Genomic DNA, 14,699 nt, shown 5'->3' with positions numbered 1-14,699 from the left:
ACACATCCTTTTTTATGGCTGCATAGTATTCCATGGTGTATTTGTGCCACATTTTCTTTACCCAGTCTATCATTGATGGACATTTGGGTTGGTTCCAAGTCTTTGCTATTGTGGACAGTGCCACAATAAACATACGTGTGCATGTGTCTTTATAGTAGAATGATTTATAATCCTTTGGGTATACCCAGTAATGAGATTGCTGGGTCAAATGTTATTTCTGATTCTAGATCCTTGAGGAATCGCCATACTGTCTTCCACAATGGTTGAACTAATTTACAGTCCCACCAGCAGTGAAAGCGTTCCTGTTTCTCCACACCCTCTCCAGCATCTGTTGATTCCTGACTTTTTAATGATTGCCATTCTAACTGGCGTGAGATGGTATCTCATTGTAAAGTCACAGATATTTTTTACTTTTGTTCTTGTTCCAAAGCCTTTACCTTCTACTTTTTCTTTTGTAGGTAGTCATCAAAATTTTTATTATTAGACAATATGGTGTATAAATAATAATTATAATACTAAGCAATTGTATGTTATGTAAAAATTTCTGTTATGTAAATCTATTTATAAATATATGCATATAATATGTATGTACCTATGTAAGTTTGTGGCTATGAGGTAGTAGCCCAAAGATTTTTTTTTTTAAATCCTTAACGACCTCTTCTTGGGGATGAGGAAGCTAGAGGCAGCTTCCACAGTCTTCACTGTGGTTATTTTAGACCACATCTACCTGTAGGGATTTAAAAATACCCCAATTGTTGAGAACCAGTGTGTATTTTGAGGGCTGTTACTATTCAGAATGTTGTGTATAAAAGTATAATGGAGTCAGAAAAAAGCTGAGATCTGCTGCTGTAATGAACTCAAACACACCTAATTGTAAGAATTATACATTATTTCTCTTCTCACTTTTCTCTTCTTTTTGACTGAATTTAAATTTATTTTGTAATGGTTTAGGAGTCTCATCAGCGTGAAAAAGACAATTGTTTTATTAAATATACTAAATACAGTGCTATGGAGAGCGTAAGCCATCCAAAAATACTGATATTTAGTTTTTATTTGAGCTTTAAGAGACAGAGCAGGAATGCTAACTTTTAGATTCCCAAATTTTAATTATTCAGGTCCTGGTTTATTCTTATTATTAGCAGTTAGAGTTTAGTAGATTTATATTCCAAGTATGTTTAATACGACATGAGGTTTTTCCAGTTTGTAATTCAATGCTTGAATTGCAGTCTTAAGACTTAACAGTTATGTCTTTCTTCTCTCATAGGCTTACATAAATCTTTAAAAATTTTGGGTTAGCATGTAGAGAAATATTACAACTTAGCATTATAAGGTATTTAATGCAAGCAGTCAGGTAACTTAAGTTAATCTAGTTATATGGAAGCTAGCCTTTCTTCTTCTGCTTGGAGTGATCATCCCTGTTTCTCTCCTATTAGCAGAAAATGAAAAGAATTCACATGTCTTTACTAAGGCTGAACATTATGACGAAATATAAAGTTGAGGGGGACAACTTTGATGAAAAATGTTACCTGATTTTTATTTGTGTTTAGAATATTAATGAAATGAAATATTACCAGACTCCTCCATTTTATTGTTTGTAACTTGTTTGCTCATGTCCTTGTCCTTATTTCAGTTTGGGGGTATGGGTGTTTTGCTAGTTGATTTCATCGCAGCTTTGTGTGTAGAAACAAAAGTGATTAACTGTGTGTTTATTATATGCCCACATATTTTTTCCTGCTGTCTAATTTTACTTTGGTTTTATATACATACTTTTAGGATCTTTACTCACCTAATACTGTATTTTGAACACTTTCCTGTGCCATTTGGTATTTTTTGATAATGTAATTTCAAAGATCTGTTTAGCATTCTGTTTATATTAGATTATAAAAATAATTTATTTTGAATAAAATAAAATTTGAAATTTAGTTTGAAATTTCAATCAGTAGATTCATTCATTATTACTTTTTTATATTAATAATTTCAACAAGCATTTATTAAACATCTATGAAGAAATAAAATTTAAATAAATTATTTAATCAAAAACATTTGTTTTTTCCATAAAAATTTGAGTTATCAAATGAAATATTTTTATCTTGACAGATAACTTGTAAGTAAAGGTTTGCCTAAAATTTTTGGCTTTATTGGCACATTTTTTAATGTATGCAATTATGATACCTAGGAATATTTGGTTATGCTTTATTTTTAAGAAAGTAACAGTAAAGGCAAGTTACTTGTGAACTCATTTTAAGTAAAGTTTTTTTCTTTGTAGGAAAAATGTTTAAAGGCTAAAGTGTCATTTTAAAAGTTTTTACTTCATTAAAATTTAGAATTGAAGTACTAGGTTAGTTACAAGGTTCTTGTTTAGTTACATTTACTGTAAAGTTAAAGCTAGAGAAACTTTGTAACTGTTAAAACCTTGTGAATCTTAATTAAAGGAAAAGATATAGTTTGTATCCACTACCTTAAATTATAGTACTCCTAATGATCCAAAATAATTTTTTAAAAATTTGAGAGCTCTTCTTTTTTTCCACAATGACATTTGTTAACAGATTCCCTCTTTGATAATACACAATGTTGGATCATGAAACAGAGTAAACAAACAGGTCATTGTTTAAAATAATGTACACTGTGTTCAGAGGACTATGAGTTTTTGTTTTGTTTTATTATATAATTTTAGTTCTAGAATACAGTACATAATGTATTTTAACTTGATATGATACAAAGATACTTATTTTAGATATATTACCAGTTTGTGATATTCTCTAGATTACTTTTACAGATTTGTGTATTTTGACCTATGTGGTAGACTAGGTTTTTTTTAATTTGACAGAAAAAGTTTTTAATACGTTTTGAATTTATGTATTTAGAACAAATTTATTATCCTATAGTTATATAAACATAGACGCAAACACAGGAAGTCAGTATTTAAGTAATTGTGTTCTGCTTCCTCTTTAAAGGAAGGGGTTCAAGGGCAGTCTCTGGAGTTCAGGTTGAGGTGGAGAAGCACAGACTTGCAGATTCTCCATGAATATTCTAAGCTGAAAAAGGCAACATAAGCTGAAGTTAGAGGATATGGGATCAACATATCAACATATGGGATCGATATGGAGGTGACTGGAAAACTTGTATATAGGAAGTCAAGTAGGCTGCCCAGGCAGTCAGAAGAACAGAGTAGGTGAAGCCACACAGCATGCAGTGGTGTGTCTTCTTTTGGGGCCAAGCCTGACGCAGCTTACTATTTGCCAGCACCGTGTCATCTCCATCTGAGTAAATGGCACCACTATCCTTTGAGTGATTCAAGTAGAAACGCTGTGAGTCATCGTTAGTTCCCTTCTCTCACTTCACTGATTAACCCACTAATATATGACAAGTCTTAAATACTTTTCTTTGTTTCCTGTGCTGTTGCCATCCTCCTAGTCCAAGCTGCGATTATCTCACCTGGATTTCTGTAATGGCTTCCCTGGGTCTACATTTTTCCTCTTTCAATCCATTCTCCAGAGGTGCCAGAGAGATTTTTATAAAGAGAAAGCCAGATCCTATCCCTCTCCATATGAATGCTTTCTACTGAATTTTAATTGCATTTGGAATAAAATCTAATTTTCTTACAAAGTTCTTAATTGTTTTCTGTGACTTGCTCCCTGACTACTGATTCTGACCTTATCGCATATCCCCTTCCACCTCTGCTTCTTCCCTTGAGCGCTAGCCATACTGGTCTTTCTGTTTTTTAACCAGGCACATTTAGTCTTGTGTTTTCTGTTCCTGGTGCTTTGTCTTGCTCCCTCATTTTAAAAATCATTTAGGGCCGGGCGCGGTGGCTTAAGCCTGTAATCCCAGCACTTTGCGGGGCCGAGACGGGCAGATCACGAGGTCAGGAGATTGAGACCATCCTGGCTAACACGGTGAAACACCGTCTCTACTAAAAAATACAAAAAACTAGCCGGGCGAGGTGGCGGGCGCCTGTAGTCCCAGCTACTCGGGAGGCTGAGGCAGGAGAATGGTGAAAACCCGGGAGGCGGAGCTTGCAGTGAGCTGAGATCCGGCCACTGCACTCCAGCCTGGGCGACAAAGCGAGACTCCATCTCAAACAAAAAAAAAAAAAAAAAGGAAAAAAGAAAAATCATTTAGGCCTGAGTTTAAATGTAGCTTCTGCAGTGAGGTCTTCACTGAGCGTATTTTCCAAAGTAGTGTTGTTTTTCAGTTCCCCAGTCCCATTCCTGTTTCATTTATTCACATCTGTTTTATTTCCTTTATTGCATTTGACTCTCTGATTAGAATCCATTCATTCATTCAGTAAACACTGTGCACCTAATCTATGTTAGGCATTGTTCTAGATACTTGGGATTTACCGTGAACAACAACAACAAAAACAAAAAGAGAATCCCTGTTCTTACTTTCACATTAGTAGGATGGAGAGAGAAACAGTACATAATATACATGATATGTAATTAAATTATAAATATGTTAGTATGTTAGAAAGTGACAAGTGAAATAGACAAAATGGACTATAGTAGAGGAGACTGGGAGAACTGGTTGAGGGTTAGAGGCAGCTTACAAAGGAAATAGGGTAGCTATAGTAGGCCTCTTAAGTTGATTATTAAAGTGGAGTTCTTTTGTTTCTTTTACTTTTAGCTTCAGCACCAGTCAGCAAAGTGAATAAGTACTGTGCTTCTTCCAACTTTCATTCCACTTGGGGAGAAAAGAACATCATCATGTCAAACATTACGATTGACCCAGATGTCAAACCTGGGGAATATGTCATCAAGAGCCTTTTCGCAGAATTTGCTGTTCAAGCTGAAAAGAAAATTGAAATTGTAATGGCTGAACCCTTGGTGAGTAGAGCTGACCTATAAATCTGAAATATTTTCTTGACTTTTGTATTAGCCACTATAATACAGATTTTTCAAAGGAAATAATATACTTGAAAAAATATTAAGGGATAGTGGTGATATAGAAAGCTGCACCGACTTTAGAATCCACTTTGATAAGTTACTGCAGGTCACAAAAGAACAAAAAGGAACTTCAACAGTGGGAATTGTAGAAACAGATAAAACATAGGAAATAAAGGAAAATTAGGATATACTGTGAGTTAACACTAAGATCACAGCCAAACTTACAATAAAGAAGAGAACATATTTTTACATGTGTACTGTATGAGACATACTTGGAGAATGTGAGTAGCTCTATTTGATTAGAGCCCATGATGAGGAGGAGGGAAGAGAAAGACTGTAAACAAATATGAGTCAGTTTCTGAAGAGTTGTGAATGCTATTGTGATGGATAATATGGTGGTTGAACAATAGAGGGAGAAAACATTGAGAGCAGAGACTATTTAGCTATTGTACATAGTTCAGGCTGGAATGAAAGGGGTCTTGAACTATGGTATTAAAAGTAGAAAAGGTTACAGAAGAAAGAGAATTAACAGAAGTAAAAATCAATAGGACTTGACAAGTAAATAGGGGGCATTTTGAGTGAAAGTTAAGGGTTAAAGATGTTCTGGAGTGTTAGTAAAGTTGATAATATATTTACTTTGGTAAAGTACACAGGAATATCTTTGGGTACAAAAGGTGGATAAAATAATTTTTCGTTTGTGTACCTTAAACTTGAGATACTGGTAATCTCACCACATGGAATTAGTTGCTTGATTGGTAGTTGGAAGTTCTTTTTGAGAACTCAAGAGTTGGTAACTAGAACTACAAATTTTGGTATCATCTATATGAGGGTGTAAATTGAAGCCACAAGAGCAGACGATTTCAAGGGAAAGAAAATATAGAATTATTATTGCCAATAATGTAGAGCAGCAGAGTACAATGAACATTGAGAGAAGTGGTTATTGGATTTGGAAATAAGCAGAAATAAAACAGAACAGTTTTACCTTCTTGATATAACTGCAGGAAGTAACTTTAACTCTCTGCCACCTTATAGAAGCGACAGTTTAGGTTACTCTTTGGGCTAGAAGGAAGTGAGTATGTGATGTACTAAGAACACAGTGTAGGTTCAATGTAGGATGATGGTAATTAAGAGGAAGGTGAAGGATGTAACAGCTGAAACTCACTCCTTACACAACTGAATTAGGGATAGCTATTCACCACCAATTTGAGATTCAGAGGGTTTGTTACGGCTGACTAAGGAGTTAGGCACAATAATATATTGGCTTTAGAACCTGTATACTTGCTCAGCCTGTTACAGTTCCTTAAAAGGATGAGAGAGGGAAACAACAGAAGGGAAGATAGGGCAGGAAGAAAGTTGAAGGTGGTATTGTCAGTGCTCTTATTTTCTTAGTGAAGTAGCCTTGAAATTGCTGTGAAGGTGAGTTTCTTCCCACTGATTAAGTAGAGAAAACTACTCTGAGGAAAGCGTCTATGAAATAATGTGTTCTGGGATCTAATACATTATAATAGCCAAATGTATATTTCAAAATTGTGCAGATATTTATATTCAATTTAAATCATCCCATGATTGCTTTCCACATAACAAATTATTTTTGTACTAATGTATATATATTTGTGTATATTGTATAATGTATATATAGTATATATATAGACAGCATATACATTATTAATATAAAGTTCTGTTTTAGAAGTAAGGATTGCAAAAGCCTATAGCATGAGTTCATGATTATAAGATTTGATTATAAATATGCTTAAGCTACAGAGTGTTAGTTTTCTTTTTCAGTGGTCTCTGAATTACAAGATAAATTACTACACTAGTAATTTAAACAGCATACAGTAAGAAAGGGAACAACTTTAAAAAAATCTAAGAATTTATTATGGAAATGTCAAACATATATAAAACTATTATGATAAAATGAACACTTGGGACCCATCACCTGTCCTCAGCAATTTTCAAGCCACACAGCACATTTTAAAAACACTTTCTTTTATAAAATATTTTATAGTAGTATCATGTGATACAGTCCTACCAGTTCTCAAATTTTATATATATAAAATATTTATATAAATATATAAAAATATATTTATTTATAATATGTATTATATTATATTTATATAAATATATAAAAATATATTTATTTATAATATGTATTGTATTATATAATATATTATTTGTAAATATATATAATATATTATATTTAAATATATTTAAATATATAAATATATATACTATAATATATTTTATATATATATATATTTTTGGAGAGACAGGGTCTTGCTGTGTCTCCCAGGCTGGAGTTCAGTGGCGCAATGTTGGCTTACTGCAACCTTTGCCTCCCAGGCTCAAGCAGTCCTCCCATCCCAGTCTCCTGAGTTGCTGGGACTACAGGCATGTGCCACCACACCTGGCTAATTTTTGTGTTTTTGTAGAGGTGAGATCTCACCCAAGCTGATCTCAAACTCCTGGGCTCAAGTGATTCATCTGCCTTGGTCTCCCAAAGTCCTGGGATTATAGACCCACCACTTCTGGCCATATTATATATTCTCATTCCAAACTTCCCATATATTCCCTCTAACTTAGTCATCCTCCCCTAAGCTAAATGAATATGTATTTTACTGTAATAATTTGTACATACTTTTAGATTATGATGATATCATGTTATGGTTAATTGCTTACATGTTTATCTTCTCTGATGTGAGTTACTTGATACCAGAAACCAGGTCTCTCTTATCTCTGTATCTGCAGCACTGCTTGTGGTGGTGGGTACTCAGTAGAGGGTTTTTGTTAAATATTTGTATTTTAATGAATGTAGCCTTAAGAAGTATTGCTGTGGTGTGTGCCTTTTGTTTTTCTAATAATAATAATAATGTCTTTATTCTAGCCAGAGCTTCCAATAGTTCTTTCAGAATAGCCTGATGCTATTCATTTATTTTATTAGCTAATTCATTTATTTAATAGTTAATTTTAGAGACATCTGTTATGTAATCTGAGATTATAAAATTATGATTAATAGTGGTGAGGATTTAATCAGAACATAGATGTTTCTACTCTGCCATCACAAATAGAAGACGTTGCTGCTCACTCTTCCTGACACAGCAGGAAAACCCCCAAATCACCATCATATTTTACAGATTTTACCCCTTACACTCGTATATACCAAGATAATTTCTTCTTATCTAGAGCAGAGTGCCAGCTTTGTTTTTATTTATGTCCAGGTCTGGGTAAATTGGGAATCCATAGCTTCAAGATTAGATAATGAAAAACATGTAATCTAATATTGTCACAATGTTTACAATATAGCTTCAAATGCTTTTATTGGAATTTCATTTATTTTGAAATTTATTCTGTACCCTTTTAGGTAATAAACAACCATCTAAGATGATTCTCTGGGTTCTCGAATGAAAGTCTTACACAGTCACTTTATAGAAAATAGCATCCAGGGCTTGTCAGATACAAGGAGGCTGGCCTTGCTCATGGTCACTCAGATAGTAGGTTTCAAAAAAAGCACAAATGTGAATGGCTTTTGCTGAAAGAATTTAATCTACCACTAAAATGAGAGAATTGGCTTTTTCATTCTCATATTAGAAACCATAATAAAAGGAGATTAAGGAAGCCAAAAGACTCAAAGATTAGCTGATTTGGATTTTTAGTCACAATTTCATTTTCATTTTAGAAGGAAGATTCAAGAAGGGCAATCAGTGATTGAAATGGCAACTTGCAGGCTATGCAGTCCAGTATCTTAGGTCCTTTCTTCCTAAAGGAGATGGATCAGTCCTTGGTAATAACCTAGGCATATCCAAATTTATCTATTAATCTTTTAGATTGCTGTGGGCTAGAAAAGGAAATAGAAGAAAAGCCATTTACCCATCTTCTTCTGATTTAGACCTTATGTTTTGATTTAGGCCCAGCATTTTAAAAACTCTTAAAATTTTCACTATTTTTTAAGAGTATATATATATGTGTGTATTTTATATATATATTATATATGTATATATATCATATATATGCATATATGTATATATGTGTATATATGTGTGTGTGTGTGTGTATGTGTGTGTGTGTATATATGTATTTTAAAGGGTTTCTTCTCCCTGTATGGTCAGTTTCCTCCAAACTGCATTTTTCTGCTGGTTTTACCTTCTCCTCACATGTTTATTTTAACTTGTTATATTTTTAAGAATGAAGCACAGTTGATTGGCAGTCCAGTGTACACAGAAGAGCCTTTTTGACTTATGATCTTCTGTGTATTACTATCAATGGACCATCAGTGTCAGATCTTTTTTGGGGGACTTGTCAGAGTCCCCAAATAAGGTACCTGCAGTACTCTGAATGGGAGAGTTTAGGCTTTAGCTGCAAGCATTCTGGGGAACTAGACTCAGAAGATCTAACTGGGGTTTTTGATACTTGATATATATATTCTTGCTTAACCTCCCTGTCTTCAGTGTGGTACCTCTTCAACCACTGTATGCCCCAGTCAGTATCATTGTATCTTGTCCTTTCCTAAGAAAGGCAACTCCTCTGAAGGTAAGGTGAAAGGGAGGGTCTAAATCTTTCCTCAACAACCTTTTTAAAACAATCTTTCAACCAGTCCTCTTATTTTTATCCTCACCTTTAGCCATACTTTCAGAGTACCCAAGTTCTCCAATTCCTGAGCCTTCTGGGTAGTTCTAAAGCATCAATTGGGTTATCTTTCCTTTGCTCTCTGTGGGGCAAGCTCACTCACTCTCTGGTTGTGCCTCAAGTGTCATCTTCTCTATGATCATGTTATCTGAAATTTCAGTCCCCATTTCTACTTCCTATCCTAAATCTGTCTAACATAACATACACTACTTTTACTCTCTAATTAGACTGTCAGCTCTATAAGAGCGTGAGTTATTTTCTGTTTTGTTTGTGGCTATATCTCCAGAACCTATAACAGTGTCTGGCATACTGTGAACCCAGTAAATAATTTGGATGAATGAGTGAATGACTGACTGAATGAACAGACTGCCGACTTTCCCCTTTGCTTACTCAGGAGTCACCGTTGTTTTGTGAGATAATTAGTTATGATCTTCTCTGCTTTTCACCTCCTCTCCCATCCTTTTTGTTCTTTTGTTTTAGCCCTTATAAAAATTATTTCACTGTTCTGTTTTAGGATAGAAGGTTGGCTATAAAAGTGTTCAACCTGCCATCTCCAATTACAGCTTACTGAAATATTTCAGTGTCATTGTTATGGTTTCAAAATTTTTCCAAAAATTATCTTGCTTTCTCTGGAAGCTACATATTGCTGTTGGTATCCTACATATGCACTACATGTAGAATTAAATTATAAAATACAGGATTGTGAGCCTTGGAATCATTATTATAATGTATAATATTATATTATAATACATTATTATAATATTATAATATTAGTATAATATTATAATATTATATTATACATTATAATATAATATATTATAATAATATATTATATTATACATTATAAAACTGTATATTATAAAGTATTATAATATTTTATAACTATAATATAATATATAATACTTTTATTATTATGAAAATACTATAAAAAGTAGAAATAGTTTTAAAGGTTATATAATAAAAACATCTAATCACTGTCAACAGTTTTTAGTCTACCAGTTTTTCATGTCTATTACTTATCCATCTCTGTAGCACCTGCCACCTTTAAAAACTTTTTATTCTTTACATTTAAAAATGTTTAATCTTAAAAATAATTGACATATAATAATTGCAGATCTCATGGGAGTACATAGGGATGTGGTAATACGTATGGTGATCAGACCAGGCTAATTAGCATATCCATATCTCACGTGTTTATCGTTTTGTTTGTTTTGGGACATTCAATATCCTCCTCCTCCTACCATAGCTATTTGAAACTATATAGTGTATTATTGTTACTATAGTCATCCTGCAGTGGTAGAGAACACTAGAAATTATTCCCCCCACTCTAGTCATAATTTTGTATTCTTTAACAAATCTCTGTGCCTGTCTTTTCCCTACCCCTCCCAACCTCTCGTATTCTTTGTTCTATTTTTTTTTTTACTTATATGAAATCACCTTTAAACACACACACACACACACGCGTGCAAATGAAGGGGAGATATATATAAAATACACATTTTTTCTATACCCAGATATTTTTATTTTAACAATGTAAATTGGAGATTATTATATATCAGCCAATATAAATTAATCTCATTCTTTCTGACAGTCGAATATTATGTATATAGTTTTAAATCAGTCTCTATTGAGAGGCAATTTTGGTTTGAGGCTGCTTTAAAGAAATGCTATAGGACATATTGCTGTATACACATCTTTGCATTCATTCATGTTAGTGTAGAGAATAATTTTACTTTTTAGTTGTTTTTGATGAGTTACATAGACAATAAACGTTTTTTAATAGTTTGTCTTTTAAAAATACTAATGTATTGAGGCCGGGCATGGTGACTCACACCTGTAACCCTAGCACTTTGGGAGGCTGAGATGCGTGGATTACCTGAGGTCAGGAGTTCGAGACCAGCCTGGCCAACATGGTGAAACTCCATCTCTACTAAAAATACAAAAATTAGCTGGACGTGGTAGTGGGCACCTGTAATCCCGGGTACTGGGGAGGTGAGGCAGAAGAATCACTTAAACCCAGGAGGCAGAGGTTGCAGTAAGCCGAGATCGTGCCATTGCACTCCAATCTAAGTGACAGTTTTTTTATTAAAAAATAAAAAAACTTACATATTGAAAGACATTACATCTACTTGAGCAAGCATTAGGGCATCCTCAACTACACTATAATGAACCTAAGAAGTTAATACGAAGTCTTTGATTAGTAATTTATATTTAGTGTAGTATATTTCTTCATGTTTTCTGTTTGTTTTTAATTGATGATAACGTATCCTTTTGCATTCAAAAATCATTTCTGAGTTCTTATGGAAAAAACAGCCCACCCCCATTTTCTGCTTCAGGAAAAGCTCTGTGAGGATGTCACATCTTCAGAAATCTTTCAGGAAGTATGGATTTGTTATGAAACAAATAAATGTTAAATATAAGGCAACAGTGTGTTTCTGAAAAGTTTATCACTCTCTCTTACTCTTCTAGTTGGCTATAACTGTGTTGAATAAATATGCTACATGAGTAATAAACTACTTGAATCGGCAGTCCTCACAATATTAAAGCTCTTTAGACTTAATATTTATAGTGAAAAAAGGGGATCAAATAAATCAAATAAGTTAGAAAGAAACTGCTTGCTGTATTCCCTACCCCCAATCTTAGATACATAGTTCACATTAGAACAGTAAAATCCCTTTTTAAAAAAGCTCAAATTTTTCAGTATAGTCACTTTTAGAAACAGTGTTCTACAGGACTTATTATGGGACATACTCACTGTTTTACTGAAGTGTTAGAGCTAGTTAATTGAACATATATTAGTTTATTGTACAGAATCCTTATGTTGCATGTGAATGGTGTGCAGTTTGATTTTAGAGATAAATGTCTTGTCCTACAAGATAGCTGACCAAATGTGCTTAACCTGAGAAGCCCAAGTGCTAAAGATGTTCTCCAAATCTCACCTTATTAAGAAAGTAACGGTAATGTGGCTTCAGGTGTAATCAAACATTATTCTCTTAAGTTAGATTGGGAATTTTTGTTTCAATGGTAAATACATGTGTGATTTTGTTTTCATAAAGATTAATCATACATGAGAGAAAAAAATGGGGACTATTGGATAGAGAAGCTTCATAAATCTCTATATATTTACTTCAGAGAATGACTTTTTCTGTGATATGTATTTAATATAAATTTCAATTAAAATACATGATATAGACAGTTTAGAAAATCATCCTGAAAATCTCGACAGAAAAACCAACTATCATGTATTTATAAACATAATCACAAACATCTCTTGTGAATATATATATAGTAAGTTAGGTAACCCTATGTGGGGCAGCCAGTGAGGCAAGTAGGTAGAAAGACTGACAAAAAGAATCACATCATACATGCTATTTTAAGTTAAACTAATTATAATGGTTTAATTAATTTGATTAATTATGTTTATCAATTAGCTGATATAATTTAGTTATAATTGTTAATTTTGTTTAAATTAACAGAACATAAAACTAAAATGAAAATGATTTAATTTTTACATTCAGATAATGTTTTTATTACAGAGCGAATAGTTCTTAAGATATCTTTAAAGTTAAATATAAACATAAGCATACATATACACATGTATACATAAAACACACACACACATAGAGAGAGAGGTTTATTGACAAACAGATTTGACAATGAGGAAATTAAACCACCTCACTTCTCCATACTTCCTGGTTTTTGTTGAGGTATATTGTTATTTTAATGTTTTAAAACACTTTTATTCTGTAACCATAATTTTCGTGGCTATATTGTATTCTATAATTAAATGGATTTGCTGGATACCACCAAGTACCAGCAGCAACCCTCGAGTTTAAGGATGAGAACAAGTCATCTGTGTTCTTTGTAGAAAACTCAGAAAATGAAAATGAAGTTAATAATGGTGTAATGAAAAAATGACTTATAATTGTGCTTTACATATTAATGTATGATATATATATTCCTAGAGTTTTAAATTTATATGTATTAACTGCCATAGATACATACTTTCTTTCCTTTTATCTGTTATTCTCTAATTTATATATTGAGAACATTCTGGTCAATCTATAAATTTATGTCTACCTGTTACTTAACTGACTACACAATATTCTAATACAGTTGTCCGTTGGTGTCCATGGGGGATTGTGCCAAGACCTCCCTTGGATACCAAAATTCATGAATGCTCAAGTCCCTTATATAACATGGCATGATATTTGCATATAACCTATGCACATCCTCCCATATACTTTAAATCATCTCTGGATTGCTTATAAGATATCATGCAATGTAAATGCTATAGAAATAGTTGTTATACTATATTGTTTAGGGAATAATGACACAAGACTGTACATGTTCAGTATACAGATGCAATTTTATTTTATTTTTTACTGCTTTTAATCCAAGGTTGGTTGAATCCATGGATGCATAACTCAAGGATATGGAAGGCCAACTGCTTAAGAATATGCCATGACTTATTGACCCAAAGTTTTATTGTTGTACATTGACGTTGCTTCTCATTTTTTCCATTGATAGTGAATGTCCTTCTGTACACTTTTTTGCAAATGTGTGTACATTTTTTCCCTGGGACATGTTCTTTTCTTGAGTCAAAGAGGAGATTAAATTAGAAATTATGTTTGTATTGTTTAGGGTTCTCCAGAGAAGTGGAACCAATAGGGTGTGTGTTTGTATGTATGTAGAAAGAGAGATTGATTTATTATAGATTACAAGGAATTGGCTCATGTGATTTCAGACGCTCAGAAGTCCCAAAATCTGCAGTCAACAAGCAGGGGACCCAAGAGAAACAATGGTGGAGTTCCAGTCTGAATTTGAAGGCTTGAGAACCAGGAGAGCCCATGATATAACTTCTGTCTGAAAGCCAGCACACTCAAAACCCAAGAAGAACTGACGTTTCACTTCGAGTCTGTAGGCAGAGAAAGACGGATGTCCTAGCTCAAGTCAGTCATGCAGGAGGAATTCCCTCTTACTCATGGGAAGGTCACCCCTTTTGTTCTGTTCAGGCCTTCAGCTGACTGGATGAAACCTACCCACATAGGGGAAGGCAATCTGCTTTACTCAGTCTCCTGATTCGCATTTTAATCTCATCCACAGATACTCTCACAAACACATCCAGAATAATGTTTAATCAAATATCTGGGAACCCCATGGCCCGGTCAAGTTGATATGTAAAATTAACAT

General features: G+C 33.4%; 1 protein-coding gene across 28 annotated transcripts in view; it reads left to right on the top strand.

Annotated features, from left to right (window-relative positions):
• Window positions 1–14,699, top strand: part of FRYL (FRY like transcription coactivator) — a 286,610-nt gene that overhangs the window by 133,033 nt on the left and 138,878 nt on the right. For 26 of the 28 annotated variants that reach the window (XR_012434819.1, XR_012434820.1, XR_012434821.1 and 23 more), the window contains one exon: window positions 4,627–4,826. Coding sequence is in view for 22 of the 28 variants with exons in the window: in XM_074039758.1 (XP_073895859.1) it covers window positions 4,707–4,826 (120 nt within the window). In the remaining 6 variants the exon portion in view is untranslated. Of the gene's footprint in view, window positions 1–4,626; window positions 4,827–14,253; window positions 14,459–14,699 lie in introns of those variants that run through there. The other 2 variants (XM_074039759.1, XM_065544993.2) reach the window with 1 other exon arrangement.

The sequence above is a fragment of the Macaca fascicularis genome, chromosome 5 (genome assembly GCF_037993035.2).
Source record: "Macaca fascicularis isolate 582-1 chromosome 5, T2T-MFA8v1.1".
Taxonomy (NCBI): Eukaryota; Metazoa; Chordata; class Mammalia; order Primates; family Cercopithecidae; genus Macaca; species Macaca fascicularis.
The sequence above is the reverse complement of the archived record's forward strand: the minus strand, read 5'-3'. Positions and strand labels throughout refer to the sequence as shown.